This window comes from Vigna umbellata, chromosome 7, assembly GCF_029865625.1.
Source record: "Vigna umbellata cultivar VRB3 chromosome 7, Vumbellata_1.0, whole genome shotgun sequence".
Taxonomy (NCBI): Eukaryota; Viridiplantae; Streptophyta; class Magnoliopsida; order Fabales; family Fabaceae; genus Vigna; species Vigna umbellata.
In genome coordinates, this window is record NC_142171.1 from 43,481,347 (window position 1) to 43,497,516 (window position 16,170).

The window sequence follows — 16,170 nt, forward strand, 5'->3', positions numbered from 1 at the left end:
ATTTAATTTTAGAAAAATGACACTTGAACAACCATTTTTGACAACATTTAGACACGCGCACACGTGTCTAAATTTGAGTGGTCCATTTTCATTTAATTTTTCCAACTGGACCACTCAAATTTAGACACGTGTACGCGTGTCTAAATGTTGTCAAAAATGGTTGTTCAAGTATCATTTTCCTTAATTTTATTTTATTATAATTATTGTCTCTTCACAAATGATTTCTTAGTTTCAATTATTTTAAATTTAGTTTAAATTTTTTCAAAAAATATTTATTAAACATATCAGTATAATATTTATAGAAAAAAAATTATTTTAATTTCAAAGAAAACCATAAAAACTAAATTAAGATTTAACATTAATAATGTCAAAGTGACACAATTTTAAAGTGAAATGTGAACAAAAATTAAAAAATCAAAAAAATTAAAAAATCACAAGTTAATATATAACATTATTTTTAACACTATTTATAAGAAAAAGACCAAATTGAATAACTTTTAAAAAAAGGATCAAAATCAAATTAAGACGAAAAGAAAACAAATATCAAATATCAAATTGAATCTTAAAAAAAACAATAATCAAGTGAGTAATTAAACTTAATAACCCTTCCTTATAAAAACATTCTTATCATTACATTATATACTTCCATTAATATTAATGCTTTTTATTTTATAAATTTAACTTTAAGAGTCGTATTTTGAAATAAATGCATAATAAAATGTGTTATTAACATTTATAGAGTATGCAATTCTTCATAAAATACTTTTAAGTTAAAAAAGTATTTAAACTTAACCTTTTCATAAGCTAATTGATTAAAAAAAACAGGTAAAACATACAAATTTAGAAAAAACTATAATTTTTTTATAAAAAAATTACATGCTTAAATACTTTTTTAGAAGTGATAGATCCAAAGTAAGAGAAACAGATGACATTGTATGAGTAGGTTCTAGAACTTACATTGTCAAAGCCCGCTCTGACCAACTGCAGTCAAACATTGGTCTCAGGGGCAGCCTCACATCGCTCTTTTTTTCTAATTTCTCCTTCCCAAAACTATCTTTTCCTTCATTTTCTTCGAGATGAGGTATACTTGAGTATATTCAAAATTAAATTAAAATAATCATCATGCAACAGTTATAGACCAATTTTGAAACTATTACAAGAAAAGTATTTACCAAATCTTCTAGAACTCAAACTGAAACTCGAATTAAATAAACTAAACTAACCATAACTCTGTCAATAATGAATTAAACTACCCCAGACTTAGCCCGCGAGTATGTATTCGAGGTAGTTTACATTCGAAATAAATTATTACCTTCTTTCTTAATCAGAAAAAATAATTTATATAAAGATATACAAGCATGACTTCAATTTTAATACATGCTAATTGGGTAAAAATTTAAATAAATCATTTCTAAATTCTTCTGTTATCTATAGTATTTTGTCTCTATATATTACCTACTCTTTCTTTATTTAGAATTCTAGAGAGTATATAATACACATACCATTACGCTCACATTAATCGATTTTGTAATATTTTAACCTATAATAAAATAATGATTATTGACATTTGTAGGCATCCAAGCCGAACCAAATAATTGGAGGGAATATGTCAAAGTCAAACAAAGCACTCCTTATTTTCTTTATTCAATATATATTATAGACATTATAAAGCATGTTGGTTCTTGCAAGTAATAAACTACGTATTAATCCAATTTTTTTGCAATATTTTTTATAATAACTATAGCTTTTAACCATAAGTTTCTTGTCGTGACGAAAAACCACCAGGGTGCGACGACGTTTCCCATAGTGGCTTCTTCCGTGTGCTTACCATCCCGCGGGAACCATTCACACGACTCAGAACTTTTCAACGAATCACTGTCAGACAACTTCGGTTGGCGAAGACTTCAAGGTTCACAACTTCACATCGATCATACCATCACCTTATATATATACATCTGTCTGGCAAACGTATTCCAAATCTTAACGTTGTTCTTATTTTTTCATTCAAACAACAACACACGATGAACATTCTCCAACAACAACGTTGTTTCAACTTTCTTCTAACAACGTTCGTAGTAGTTTTTCTCAGCACAACACTTTCACCAGTCTCGGCTCGTTTATTCCCCAACGTGTCCTCAATCCCAGAGTGGAACTCCTCCCACGTGCCCCCAGCCGGCGCGTGGAACGCGTATCTCAACTTCACCGGATGCAGTCGGGGGAAAGCCTACGACGGCCTTTCCAATCTCAAAAACTACTTCCATTACTTCGGCTACATACCCACCGCGCCGCCGTCCAACTTCACCGACGACTTCGATGATGAGCTCGAAGAAGCCATCAAAACCTACCAGAAAAATTTCAACCTCAACATCACAGGCGAGCTGGATGACGCTACGATGCAGCAAATCGTGCGCCCGAGGTGTGGCGTGGCCGATGTGATCAACGGTACCACGACAATGAACTCCGGTAAGTCGAACACCACGTCCACGCCGAAGTTCCACACAGTGGCGCACTATTCGTTCTTTGATGGCATGCCACGGTGGCCGGAGGGTACAGAAGAACTAACCTACGCTTTTGACCCTGACAACGGCCTTGATGACACTGTGAAGGGCGTTTTCAGTAACGCGTTTAAGAGATGGGCAGAGGTTACCACAATCTCGTTCAGGGAAGCGTCGTCGTATGCGGTTGCGGATATCAGGATAGGATTTTACAATGGTGAACACGGGGATGGCGAACCATTCGACGGAGTGTTGGGGACGTTGGCGCACGCTTTCTCGCCGACGAACGGGATGTTCCACCTCGATCAGGAGGAGGACTGGGTGGCCACCGGCGACGTCACCCAGGCCTCCGTGTCGAACGCCGTGGACCTGGAATCCGTGGCGGTGCACGAGATAGGCCATTTGCTCGGCCTCGGACACTCCTCAGTCGAAGAAGCCATCATGTACCCTACGATTTCGGCGAAAACGAGAAAGGTCGAACTCGCCGACGATGATATTGAAGGGATTCAAGTTCTCTACGGTTCCAATCCTAACTACACCGGCACACCCTCTACTTCGCGCGAGAACGATTCCAGCGACGGTGTTCCTCACGTGCAGGCCACGTGGAGCGTGCTTTTCTCCTGTATCTTCCTCTTCCTAGGATTTGTATTGCTCGTGTGATTTTTGTCATTAGTTTTGTACAGAGGAGTGCGTTTGTTATACGCACGGACATACATACGGATACTTGTATAGGGTTTCGTTGTCGTCCGAGTACGTACGGTATACTTTGTACCATGAATCATTCATGAGCATTCTTCATTCTTTTTTTCTTTTGTTATAATTTAATAAAGAATAATGATATACTGAGAGAGTTAACGAATCTTATTTTGGGTTCTATGTTTTTGGATTCTACGAGTTAACGAATCTAACATGCCGTCGCATTGAATTCACTTCCGGTAGAGATTTTGTGAGACCGAGATACTAATTCTTTTATACTTGAATCACGTGCTTCATCTGCTTCTTCTGTCTAGACCATTCAGCTTCTACAGTCTGATCGCTCGGTTGCCTTCTTGACAGAGAAGGGAGGTACCTGCAAAAGGCACTGTGACGCCCAAGTTAAGTGTACGATTGAAGAGTCTTGGTTCTTGATTGAATATTTAGTGAATGATTATCACTATTTGAATATTTGAGAATGAGTTGAGTGTGAGTAGACCCTGAATGGAACGTACCTGGCTGTTGGCCTTGATCCTGCATTTATAAGTTATCTCATGGACCCTAAAATGGCATAGGTCTAATAAAATATAAACCGACTTACCTTAAAATTCGGTTGGTTGCTCATAAACCGCTTATCAAGATCTTTAATCAGATATCTTTGATTATTTTAGGCTTAATAGCCTATTTTGTCTCCAGTTTTGATGAATAATGTCAATTTAGTCCCTCATTTTAAAAGTGTTTGAAAGTGGTTTTCAATTATTAAATTTTGTGTCAAAATCGTCCCTTCTATTAAATAGAACCAAACAGAGTTAAGGCATTGATGATCTGGCACAATAGAGTGGTAACGTGTCAATTTAAATTTATATGCGTAGTGACGTGTTAGTTAGACGTTAACGTGTAGGGTGTTTTTAATTAGGAAAAAATTGATTTAGGGCACGACATCAGAATGAGTTCGCGAACGCCGGTATCGCCTCCCTCGTATCCTCCCAATCAATCTCCACCACCGATCTCACCATCAACACCCCCACCAAAATCAGCGGCCACCCCACCGCCCACGCCAGAATCGACGCCAACAGCGGCATAAAGAAGAACGTCAGGAAGAAATATGCCGCCACCGTCAGCGTCGTAATTCCCGTCCTCCCGCCCTCCTAAATCCCTGTGACGAATCGATGAACACCGTGACGGGGGAGGTTCCGAGCAAGGACCCCACCACGATGGAAGTGGCGTCGGACAAGAAGTATTGGTGGGTGGAGTTACCAGCGTCGGTGTTGGGAAAAGTCGTGACTTTGGTGTTACGGAACCATGACACCACAGTGACGAAAACGATGTCGTATATCATGGCGCCTTTGACGTTCTTAACGAGACAGTAGGCGATGATGGCGAAACCCATTAGGCCAACCCAGAGTGTGGGGCTTTCCATTTTGTCACGCAGGCAGAGGATATCGCCCAAGGCTGTTCCACCGGGTAGAAACATAAAGAAGGGGCAGATGAAAGAAAAGGCTAAAGTTTTCAACAGATTTAGGCACCAAATCACTAGAAAAAAAAATCAGACATTGAGGAAATGAGAATACCTCCCTATGAGTAATCTTATCCACATCAATTTTCCCTCTTGCAGATACTTTCTTCTGAGCCACAACACAATCGATAGAGGCAACAACATCTGCTGAGAACCCAATGTCAGGGCCACACCAAACATCTTGAAAATCCACACACCCACCCAGGATTGGAACCCTCCAGAGTCCCGTCATGGATAGTCTTGTTCTTGTCGCCGCTGGTGGTTCTCTTGTGCTTTTTCTTTCTTGTTTTCTTCCCTTCTCAATCGGTGGTTGAATTGGTTGCTGCAGAAAGTTGGTTTTTTTCTTGCTTTGGGCAGTGACATTGATGGTGGGGGTGTCATTATTGGAGGATGGAGTATTATTGGAGAAAGTGGAGAGGAGCAAGGAGGATATGGTGGACTTGCCCCTAGTTGATTGGATTATGGAAGAGATTTGAGGGTTTAGATCTGTTTCTGGAATGGGATGGTGGTGCTGATGGTTGAATTGGTTTCTGGATCTTTTCCACGTCAACGTCTAACTACGTAATACACCACACATGTAACTTTAGTTTGACACGTTATCAGCACTATGCCAGATCATCAATGCCTTAACTCCGTTTGGTTCTATTTAACGGAAGGGACAATTTTAACACAAAATTTAATAACTGAAGACCACTTTCAAACACTTTTAAAACGAGGGACTAAATTGACATTACTCATCAAAACTGGGGACAAAATAGGCTATTAAGCCATTATTTTATCATCCGCTGGACATCGGGCCCAATAATAATAAAAGTGCTAGCCCAATTGTGGCCCAGCTTTAATAGAACTGTTTGCCTTGGTTGACCATAGTGATGATGTGACACCCGGGCACTAACGAGGGTGGGGAGTGATCATCGGTGCAAGAGGCACGAAGTGCAAGGGGCACAAACAAAGAGCGACTCCTGGCAGGCTTCAAGTGGAAGGGACACATGGATGAATCGAACATAGACCGGAATGAGAGGGATCTAGAGACTGTATAGGTATGAGACTATACAGTTGAAGGATAGCTTAAAGCGATTGATTTGGCTACTCATATCACCAAAATGCATTTGCTTTTCGGTAGCCTAACCCATAAGAACTCTATGGTTAAACGTGCTTAGCCTAGAGTAATTTAGGGATGGATGAACTTCTGGGAAATTTTCCCGAAAAGTGTTTACAAGTGGTATCAGAGCCTAGCCTCTCCCATTATATTTGAGTGTTTGGATTTAATCAATATTATTCTTTATATAATATATATATATATATATATATAATATTTAATAATTCAATAACCAATCAACATTTAAAAGATATTAGTTGTAGATAAAATTAATTTTATATTTATTTAAAATTTGAAATTTATTAAAAAATAAATAAGTTATTGTTTGGTGTTCTAGTTTATATAGCAGAAATGAATTAATACATTAAAATTATAATTAAAAAGGTAAAAAATAAAAAAGAAAGTACAAAAAGGAATACATAAATATAATATTTATACCAAGCTTAATTAAAAACCAAACACCTAAACATCAAATGAGGCCCGAATGTGGAAATTGTTTCAGTTTGATAATATTTTATTAAAAACTAAACAATTAAATATCCATGTCCCAAATGTGCATATTTTTATAATTTGATAATATTTTGGAGTAACTATAATATAATTAGAAGCTCCACTTAAATACAGAAAATAAAAGTGACAAATATGTTTGGAATTTTACCCACACCACTTGAAGTAGGCATAAAATAATGAGTGTTACATCCTCTATCATCTGACTAGGACTTGTTATCCATTCAAATCTCATCACTTTAAACATAGATTTTAGGTTGCAAAACGTAGCAATGACAACAACAAAACCAATATTAAACACATAACTTCAACTGCAGAAAGTGTAAAATATTTAAACAATCATTTACAAAGTGCCCCTCGTAGTTAAAAATCACAAATTCATGTTATGCATTTTGAAACAAACGTTTCAATAAAAGAAAATCAATAATAAACCTTAAATCAATATCTAAATAATTTTTTAATCAAGGGTACCTAAGTCATTTCAATAGGGTTATGGCAAGCAGGAAGAAATCCCTATGTTTGCATAATATATTTTCACTATAGGCTTCCCAAGAGTTGTATACATGTGATTTACGGTAAGGCTGTTGCTTCGTGCAAGTCTATCATTACTAATTACACCACTACAACTAATAGAAAAATATTAAAGTATTTTTTATCTGTACTAAAGCATCTCCTATAACTCCTGTTGTCAAGTGATCGAATTTGGTTTGGTCGGATTGATTATTTAGTGAGTTAATTTAATCTAATTTATTTATTAATAAATTAAAAACAATTGAGTTTGATTTTACTTATTATGAATTTTTGGATTAAACGAATTGATTTACTAAATTATTTAATTACAATTTCTTTTTTTAATTTCAAAAAAATAACTGATATTTTTTGTAATTTAAATTTAAATAAATTTCAATCGAAAATGATGTTAAATTTAAAAGATAATTCAAAATAAAAAAAATACAATAAAATTCAAATACAATTCAAAATCATCTTAAATCCAAAAGCAAAAAGAAAAAGAAAAACAAATTAATATCTAACTTTGATAATTTTTGTGTCACTTATTTATTTATAAGATTAGATTCTTGAATAATAAATGTATAATATTTTGCTCTTGAAATATCTTCTTTATCCTCCATTTATAATACAATACAAAAAGAGTGTTAATTAATAAATTAAAAAAATCAAGCAGGTTGGTGAGACAACCTGGGTCACCATGGGTTTAATTCGAGTAAATCGAGTTCTTAATGGATCAGATTCTAAATTAACCCTACCAAAATTTCAAGGGTGTTGCTCCCTTCACCCCCACACTTTGCTCCCTCCACCACCTCATTCCTTGTTTTACCCCTCTCTTTATTTTTCATTCCTATTTTACCCTTAATAAAATTTTATGGTTAATATCTTTTAGCCTCTAACCACTATAATCCTTTTTAACCTCTACCCACTCTAATCCTCCACGCAGTGGGAACTCTTCTTCCTCCTCTTTTTGCTTCATGTTCTTCTTCTTTTTCACACTTCTTCTCATTCTAATTGTGGTCTGAGAATATGGTGGACTTTCATTAGTTAGTGTGCGAGATTGTAAGTGGTGGTGGAAGCAATTGATCAACGTGCAAGATCGGTGTGGTGGGGTGCGGTGGGGTGGGAAGATTCACCGTGAAGGAGGTGCGTAATAAACCCTAAAAAGTAATCGTATAATCTTTAAACGGATGTGACCATCTCTCAATGGATGTGACCATCCGTCAATGGATGTCAACATCCATTTAAGGGAAAACGGATGTCGATATCCGTTTTGCCTTAAACGGATGTTGTCATCCGTTGAAGGATGGTCACATCCGTTTAAAGATTATACGTTTATTTTCCAATTATTTTTATTAGTTTATTTTTTATTAATTTTAAAGATATTTTAATAATGTAATTTATATGTTTTGATGTATTATTTTTTAGAAGACGGATGTGGTGGAGTTGGAGGGGTGGAAATCTAAAAGAAAGAGAAGGAGAGTTGGTGGTGGGGTTTAGTGAAAAGTGGGTGGGTAGAAAAATAGGGTTTGAATTCAAAGTAAATAAATATGATTAAAAACAAAATGAAGGTTATTTTTGTTATTAAATTTTGTTTAGAGAAGGTTGAGGGAGAAGTGGTGGTGGTGGAGGGAGTAACACCCAAATTTCAAATTTGTTTAGTCCAACTGGATCCAAACCCGTGACGGACTAAGTTAGCTCATGGGTTCCCACCCATTTTAACAACACTACTATCATCATATCATGATCACCGTTGGAAGATGAAAATGAAAGAACTTATCGCTAAAGAAAAAAGAAAACTTAAACAAAAAATCATTTCAAAAAATTATTTCCTAAACATATTTTGTGTTTCAAAAAGTTTATTTAAAAAAATTGTTTTAGAAGGTACTAATACATACATTTAGTAAAGTTTGTTCCAAAAGTTCTATTATACAGAGTTTGGTCCGTAATGAATTTCATGCATTTCAAAAATTTTATTCTAAAATTTTGTTCCAAAAATTTCAGAAATTGTTTTAGAAAAGTTTTAAAAATGATAATCAGAAAATCACTTTCACAATTTGCATTTTGAAAATTTTAAGCGTGTTCAAAGAAATTAAGGATGGTTCAGGAAGCAAAAGCCTTTCGTAGTTATAATGGACTTGCCTACATCTATAGAATATCCGGCCTACATGTATCTAGAGGAATGTTTTGCGTCCTGCACCTCCATCCGTAGTAAAGATCGAAAAGACCAAAATACCTATAGTTTTACCCCAATCTTCCTCCGTTCACTTGTACTTTGTCGCTGGTATTCGGATTTGCAGGAGTCGCTGTCTGCCACCGTTGGTGTCAACATTGCTGCAATGCATTGCCATGCAAACACTACATGGCCGCCCCGCTAATGCAGTGTTGTTGTCGTCGAAGAACAAGTGAGTTTGTATTTTCATTTTACATTCCAGAATGCATTTTCGAGCAATTTCCCATATTAATTATTTGGGTTAGGGGTGCATGATCAGTCTTCCGGATTGCACATTGTGGACAAAGTGTTATGGAAATATCATTCAGAGAACGTGTTCTTTTGAGCATTTTGGAACAATAATTGTTGTTTTGAGCTTTGTCTGACACGTATTGGTTCTATAAGTATTCTCTAATTGTATGCGTTCTTGTTTGGGAAAAACAAGTATTGTAAAGGGATATGGCATTTTTCAGTAAGGAAAACAACTTATTTATCTCTTCACGGTTTCTTTCTCAATACATAGAGGAACAATAACCACCACAATAATTTGAACATCACAATTATTAAAACTACTTTGTAAAAAATGTTCGTAACTAGTATTTCCATTCAAATACTTTTTATGCACTTCTTAAATAAAATATTACAGCATGAAGTTTATAGACTTAATTTTAACTTTTCATCTTTAAGTCTTCAAGCATTTGAATTTTTATAAAACATGAAAATATTAATGACCACTAAAAATAGAATAAACTCTTGAACTTTGCACTTTACAAATGAAAAAACATACAAAACTCCTTACACATTAATTATCCATTAAAATTGTTAATTCAAATTTATTCTAACAAAACTATCCCATAAATTTAAATGTTTCTTCTATCTTTCATCCCTACTTGCCACAAACACAGAGTTCTCCTGACATTCCTTTAGTTGTTATTGAATGAAGTGAAAAAACATATTAATGTGTTTTCTCCTGTCATGATTAATCAAATTCTTTAATATCTCAGTGGCTGACTTAGTTTTTGCTTTTTTGATGGTTGAATTGTTATTAAATGGGTTCATGTCAATAGGTCAATCTCCTTTCGAGAGATCGAACAACTCCCACGCCTACTTCACACAAATCTCCTCATTCATTGCAAGTCACCACTTCTCATGTTGCACTTCCAATACAACTTTAAGATTCTTCTCAGTTTGCAAGCATTCTTAGAATCTTGAAACATTTTGTTCAAGTTTGAAGCGCCACTTATCCAAAACCTACTTCTTTCTCTTTAAGCTTGCTTGTAGAATTGCATTTCCTCTAACTTCCTTTTCAATTCTTTGTTTCAAATCACCTTTTGCAATCTCTAACCTTCGTATAATAAGCTTGTCTTCCCTCAAGTGATTGTTTGCACCCATGTCAAGATACCACACAAAGTTATCTAAGCTATCTAGACTCTTCACTGAGTTATCTAAGCTACTCAAATGTCTTACTAAGTTTTTAAATTGTATGTGCTCGACACTCGAGCTAGGTGTCATCATGAACAATACTTCTTCCTCTTTTACATCTTTTGTGATAAAGTTGATTGTTTCTTCCCTTCTATTCTCAAATTGAATTTTTTTACCAAAATGCTCGACCTAATTGTAACATTTGTTTGAGTAGCTTTTTTTTTCCGTATATCAATGCCAATTTTGTTAGCTAGATCGCTCTCTCTCTTCATCCTAACTAGGAGTCCTACCTCCATGACATTTCTTCTACCTCCTTGGTAAAGTATGGCTTGAATGTCTTAACTTTTCTCATCTTTAATTGACACCTTCATTTGGAGTGCATGATCAAGTGACTCTACCTTCTTCTTCTTCTTTCGTTGCTCATATGTGTCAAAGGACTCAACTAGCTCTTCAATCAGTACCGTTAACAAGTACTTTGACTCCTCAATTGCACACTTTCTAGAAGTTATCGGTTAATAACCTTAAGATTTTATCCACAACTCGTCTAACAAGCAAAGTTTCTCCATTTTTGTTAAGCTAGTTCACTATGGTTTCTACACGAGTTATGTACTTAAAAACTCCTTTTTGTCTCCTTTATCCTCATGCTTTCTAACTTGCCCTTGAGTGTTTGGAGTTATACATGCTTTACTCGGTCATCTCCCTTATATGACTTTTCTAGAATACTCCATGTTTCTTTTTGAAGATTTTGTACTTGTTATCTTCTCAAAGTCAGACTCATCAACAACTTCGTACAAGACGTAGTGGGCTATGCATTTCTTTCAACACATTATTTTTGGACATTTGTAAAGTTTGTTATGTTTTTCGGTTCTAAAAAAACATCTCCAACCACCTCTTAATTATACTATAAATCAAGAAAAAAGCTTTATATAGAGACTTTAATTACCATATTTCACTCAAACATATGAAAACTCAAACATTCAAACTTTGATGTCAATTTATTAATAACAAGTCTTTCTATTCAAATACTTGTGTTTCTAAATCAAACACTACAACCTGGACTTTATAGACTCAATTTTAATTTTCCATCTCGAGACCTTCGACTATAGTAATTATTACCAAACATGACACATGACCATTAACAACACGTTAAATCCGGACCTTATGCATTCCATAACTAAAGTAAACCAACAAAACTCTTAGCACATTAGTTATCTATTAAAGTTTATAAAATGCATAAATAAAATAAATAATAAATTGAAAAGATGAAAGAATTTAAATGTTTGACCTGTGACCGATTTATATAAAATTTCATGTTTGTGATATCTAGAATTTCTTGATTAAAATGGATGAGAACAAATGACGAAGTCATGTTAGAATTTATGATTGACAGATTAACAATTAATGAGCGATAAACCCTTTAATCAAAGTAGTTTCCAATACCCTTAGAATAGAAAAGCGATAACGTACCTGAAGGATTAGACCTGAGGAACAAATAATGAACATTGGTCTCTTATCTTTCCTATGTAAAGCACTTATAGTTTCCTCTGGATTTTCTCTTCTGATGGGGATAAAGAGAAAGAAACAGGAATGAATCGATGTGCTCATAGATGGGGACCATGACCCTTTAAATAACCTCCGACAGTTAATTTTCTTTAGTTTCAATAATTATAATTTAGCCTCTTCAACAAATTAAATTATTGTTGGTCTCTACACAATATACCTTTCATGACAAATATACCCTTAACCATATTTATCTTAATTAGATCACTTTATAAAGTTGACTAATAAAATATAATGACTCTAACACATTCCATAATTACTTACTTTTATATATATATATATATATATATATATATATATATATATATATATATATATATATAAATGACCCAAATTACTAACAAGTCAATCATCATGTTTACTAGTGATTTTGCACCGTGTTTTCCAAAAAACATTATTAGAAAAAAAAGGGCTAAAACAAGGCACAAGAATGCAAAGCAAATACTTAAGCTGATGTACACATGCCTGGTATAATAATTAAAATGTCAATTTTGTATTGTTTTTTTCAAACTACTCTTATGCTACACCTTCTCAAGCATAAATATTATTTTTTTAACATATCCATTGAGTATCCTACTTCTCTTTCGATAAACATATGACACTTGTACTCGAAAATTACAACCTAGTTTCAATGCAAAATATGCACTATATTTTACAAAGAGTCAAAACAACATCATTCATATTTTACAAAGAGTTTTAGTATCATGACACATTTTTACATTCATTTGACACAGAATCCAAGGGTAAAATGATTCTAAAAGTGTAAAATTTTGTATTTTTTTAAGAAAGAAGAAAGTAAAAAGTAAGTACGAATAATGTCAAATGAATGTAAAAAATTTAGGTGTATCAAAGAATAATTTTTCTTTTACAAAAGCACGTTTTTTCCACTGAACAAGGTATGCAATTACCACCCATCATAGAGTTCTTATAAATTTTGGTTTCGGTCACAACCTCTCTCAAACCAAGCAGACACAAACTATTTCCAAAGAGAAAACAGTCTAGAAGCATATTTTCAATGAAAATTATAATAAATCATAAATCAATTCAATGTGCATAGAATTGTAATTATAAATCAACTTAGAAGCATAAATCAAACTAATGTACAAAGTTAACCTAATCATAAATATGCTAATGTGGAACTTACTATATACTAATATCTACATACTATTATAAAGTTGAATTACATATTTTGTAAATGCTTTCCTTTTGTATTTAATGGACTTCTCTAGAATTGAAGTAGTAGATTTGAATATCTGCATAAGACACAGCGATTTCAATTAGTGTATATGAATTCTAAACTATAGAGAAAAAAAATCAATAAAACCAAATGTTACCGTTTCTCATCCATTTGTAATATGGGCATGAATAGTGGTCATAATCCAATACATGATGTAGTAACCACACTGATATGACCCACTTTGTCTATTACACTACAATATATCATCATTTTTCAGCCAAAAAGCTTCATTTTGATTAAGATGGATGGTCACTGGCTGCTGCATATCCAGGGTGTCCAACTTCGTCTTAGACTAAATTTTGGTTGCTCTTAGATTTTTATCATATGTATGACTTCTTCAATTGTATGTGTACTGATTGAAGCAAATTTCCTATATGTTTTGTAAAGAACATTTTTGTATTATGGGTTCTTTAGAGTATAAATATTAGTATGAATGCACACATTATATGTTTAGATGAATTTTAGAATACTATAAATGTTGAACTAATATGTGATGAGTTAAATTGTTTATAACGCTTTCTTTTAAACACTAGCATCGTGTTATCTCTTTTCTTATCTTTGGTGTGTTATTAGTTTTATTTATTTATTTATTTTTGATAATCACCTGGTGTGAACAGATGAGAAATAGGTCTTAAAGTATTAATGATGAAAGATGGTGATGCGGTAAAATATTTTTATGGTTGTCTAGTGATTATGTTTAACTCTTTTAGATATATTTATTATTATGATTATTTTCTTTTAAATAATTGTGTTAATATTTATAAGTTGAGAAAAAAATATTTTGTTTTAGTATCTGCTAAAATTTAGATATTACAAATTTAAATGTTGACGTAGCTTATTTTTTATTTTAAAAGTTGTTAACATCACTTAGAAACTTAACCAACCCAAGAGTACATGATTATTATTTTAACATCGCCAACTCTTATAGATTTTATATTAGACCCTTACTTTTTTTTACCATTATCCTTTTTATTATAACAGCTTATGTGCCTATTCTTGTAGTGTAATTATTACTTGTTATAATAACTGATACTGATTTAAATGTCAGAATAAGTTTTATTTTAAATAAAAATAAAAAAAATGAGAAAATTAAATAAAATACAAGAAAAAAAAACTTAAAATTAATTTTAAGGATTTGAGTTCAAGATGATGAGTATATTTTGATGGAATCGAACGAGGCCTTTTGTGTTAAACTTGGTGCAAACATTGCTTTATTGTGTGCGGCTCTTATGCGAAAGTTTAAGTCTTTCTCCAGTTAATTATACTATCAATTATAATATTAGCTTTCTTTGGACACAACATGCAAACAGGTGGAACTGCATTATCTGTTCTGTTTTGGAGAAAAGGTTATTTAACATCGGTTATTATTATTTGACAATTTTTATAAAAATAAAATGATCTTAATCTTTTATATTTCTAAAAAAGTAGTGAATGATTTTTAAAATAGGAGTAAAGTTTTTTTTATTCAAATAGCAGTAATATTATTCCCAATAGGCTTCTAAATCCACAATCAAGCTAGAAGCACCATATACAAAATCCTAGGGACAAGGTGGTAATTACAAGCACCCTCCAACTTCCACGATAATCAGAATTGGATTCAATGTTCTGTTGAAGAATGTTGTTCTTGTCGAAGTTCGAGAGTTGTATCTTTCGTTGCTGTGATGGCAAAATGTAAGGGTACATAACAGACTCATGCAAGAAAGAGTGGTCAAGTCCAAGTACATGTCCAATCTCATGCATCGTCACACTCTCCAAGTCCAGAACATCATTCTCCCACGACAAGCTGTTGTTTTCACTTGGCAGCGCCCAATATATGTTCCCGTTGAGACGTATCTCCGCCGTCTTCACGTTAAACGGAGGTTCCTCCCTTATAAAGCTGACGCCAAACACATAGGCGTCAACGACGTCATTGAAATTGTAGAATCCAACCTTAATGTCTGCGTCATCGTAGTTTGTCTGCGTGAGGTTCAAACGCCCTGTAGCATTCGCCCACCGCGTGAATGCCTGTCCGAACGCTTTCGTGGCGTTGGCGGGGATATTTGTAGGAAGAAAACCGTACGTGAGGTTTATCTTTTGGAACCACTGGTTACCGGCTTTGGGCCACGCCTCGGGGAAGTTGTAGGTGAAATTCATGTCGGGGACAGCACATCGGGGTAATGAGATTAGTTGTAATGTCTCGTCGTTTAGGTGGCCGGTAACTTGGAGATTGAAAGTTTGCTGGTAGGTCTCGATGGCTGATACTGTTTGCTGGTCCAAAAAATCGTTGAATGTCTCAGAGAATTGAAGGTAGCCAAATTTATAAAAGTACTCTTTGATTCGAGACAAGCCTTCGATTTGGTTTAGTGGTTGGTTTTGTTGTGGAGGAGAAAAGTTATTTTTGATCCGTTTAGGCGGTTTTATTCCCCTGAACCACTTGGATACCATTGGGGAAATTTTAGAAAAAGGAAGACCCGCCTTCACCAAAAGGGATTGGTGGAGAAGGAGAAGGAACAATAATAGGAACGCGAAAAGGTTTGGTTTCATTTTGATAGATATGATTAGTTATTGGTGGATATGAGAAGAATTGGGAAATAATATATAGAGGAAGGTGTGGGTGAGGGTTTCGAATTCGACTATTTTATTATTATTTTTTTTCATATGCGTATCACTAGGGACCAGACGCCAGATAGGTCGGGCGTCTACATTAGACTAAACGCGCTATTCTGGTTCGTTATCGAAGGATCGATGCAACAAACCGGACGTCCAGACGTCCGAGATCATGCGATTTTACCTCATCATCTGGCTACACTACAAAGGCCGGCCGAACATGCTGTTTTGTTACACATGACGCCCATAGAGGCCGGCTGTGATTTTACCTCATCAGCCAGATACACTACGAAGGCTGGCCGGACACGCCGTTTGTTACACATGACGCCCATAGGG

At 34.4% G+C, this 16,170-nt stretch overlaps 1 protein-coding gene and 1 pseudogene across 1 annotated transcript; one reads left to right on the forward strand and one right to left on the reverse strand.

The window, feature by feature from the left end:
- Positions 1–1,962: 1,962 nt before the first annotated feature.
- LOC124830084 (metalloendoproteinase 2-MMP-like) lies at positions 1,963–3,359 on the forward strand. The gene has a single exon (XM_047303717.2). It carries the CDS (start codon positions 2,022–2,024, stop codon positions 3,153–3,155), a length of 1,134 nt encoding a protein of 377 aa, XP_047159673.1. The 5' UTR covers positions 1,963–2,021; the 3' UTR covers positions 3,156–3,359.
- An 11,321-nt stretch (positions 3,360–14,680) lies between these two features.
- On the reverse strand, positions 14,681–15,789 carry LOC124830099 (metalloendoproteinase 2-MMP-like; annotated as a pseudogene).
- Positions 15,790–16,170: the final 381 nt, after the last annotated feature.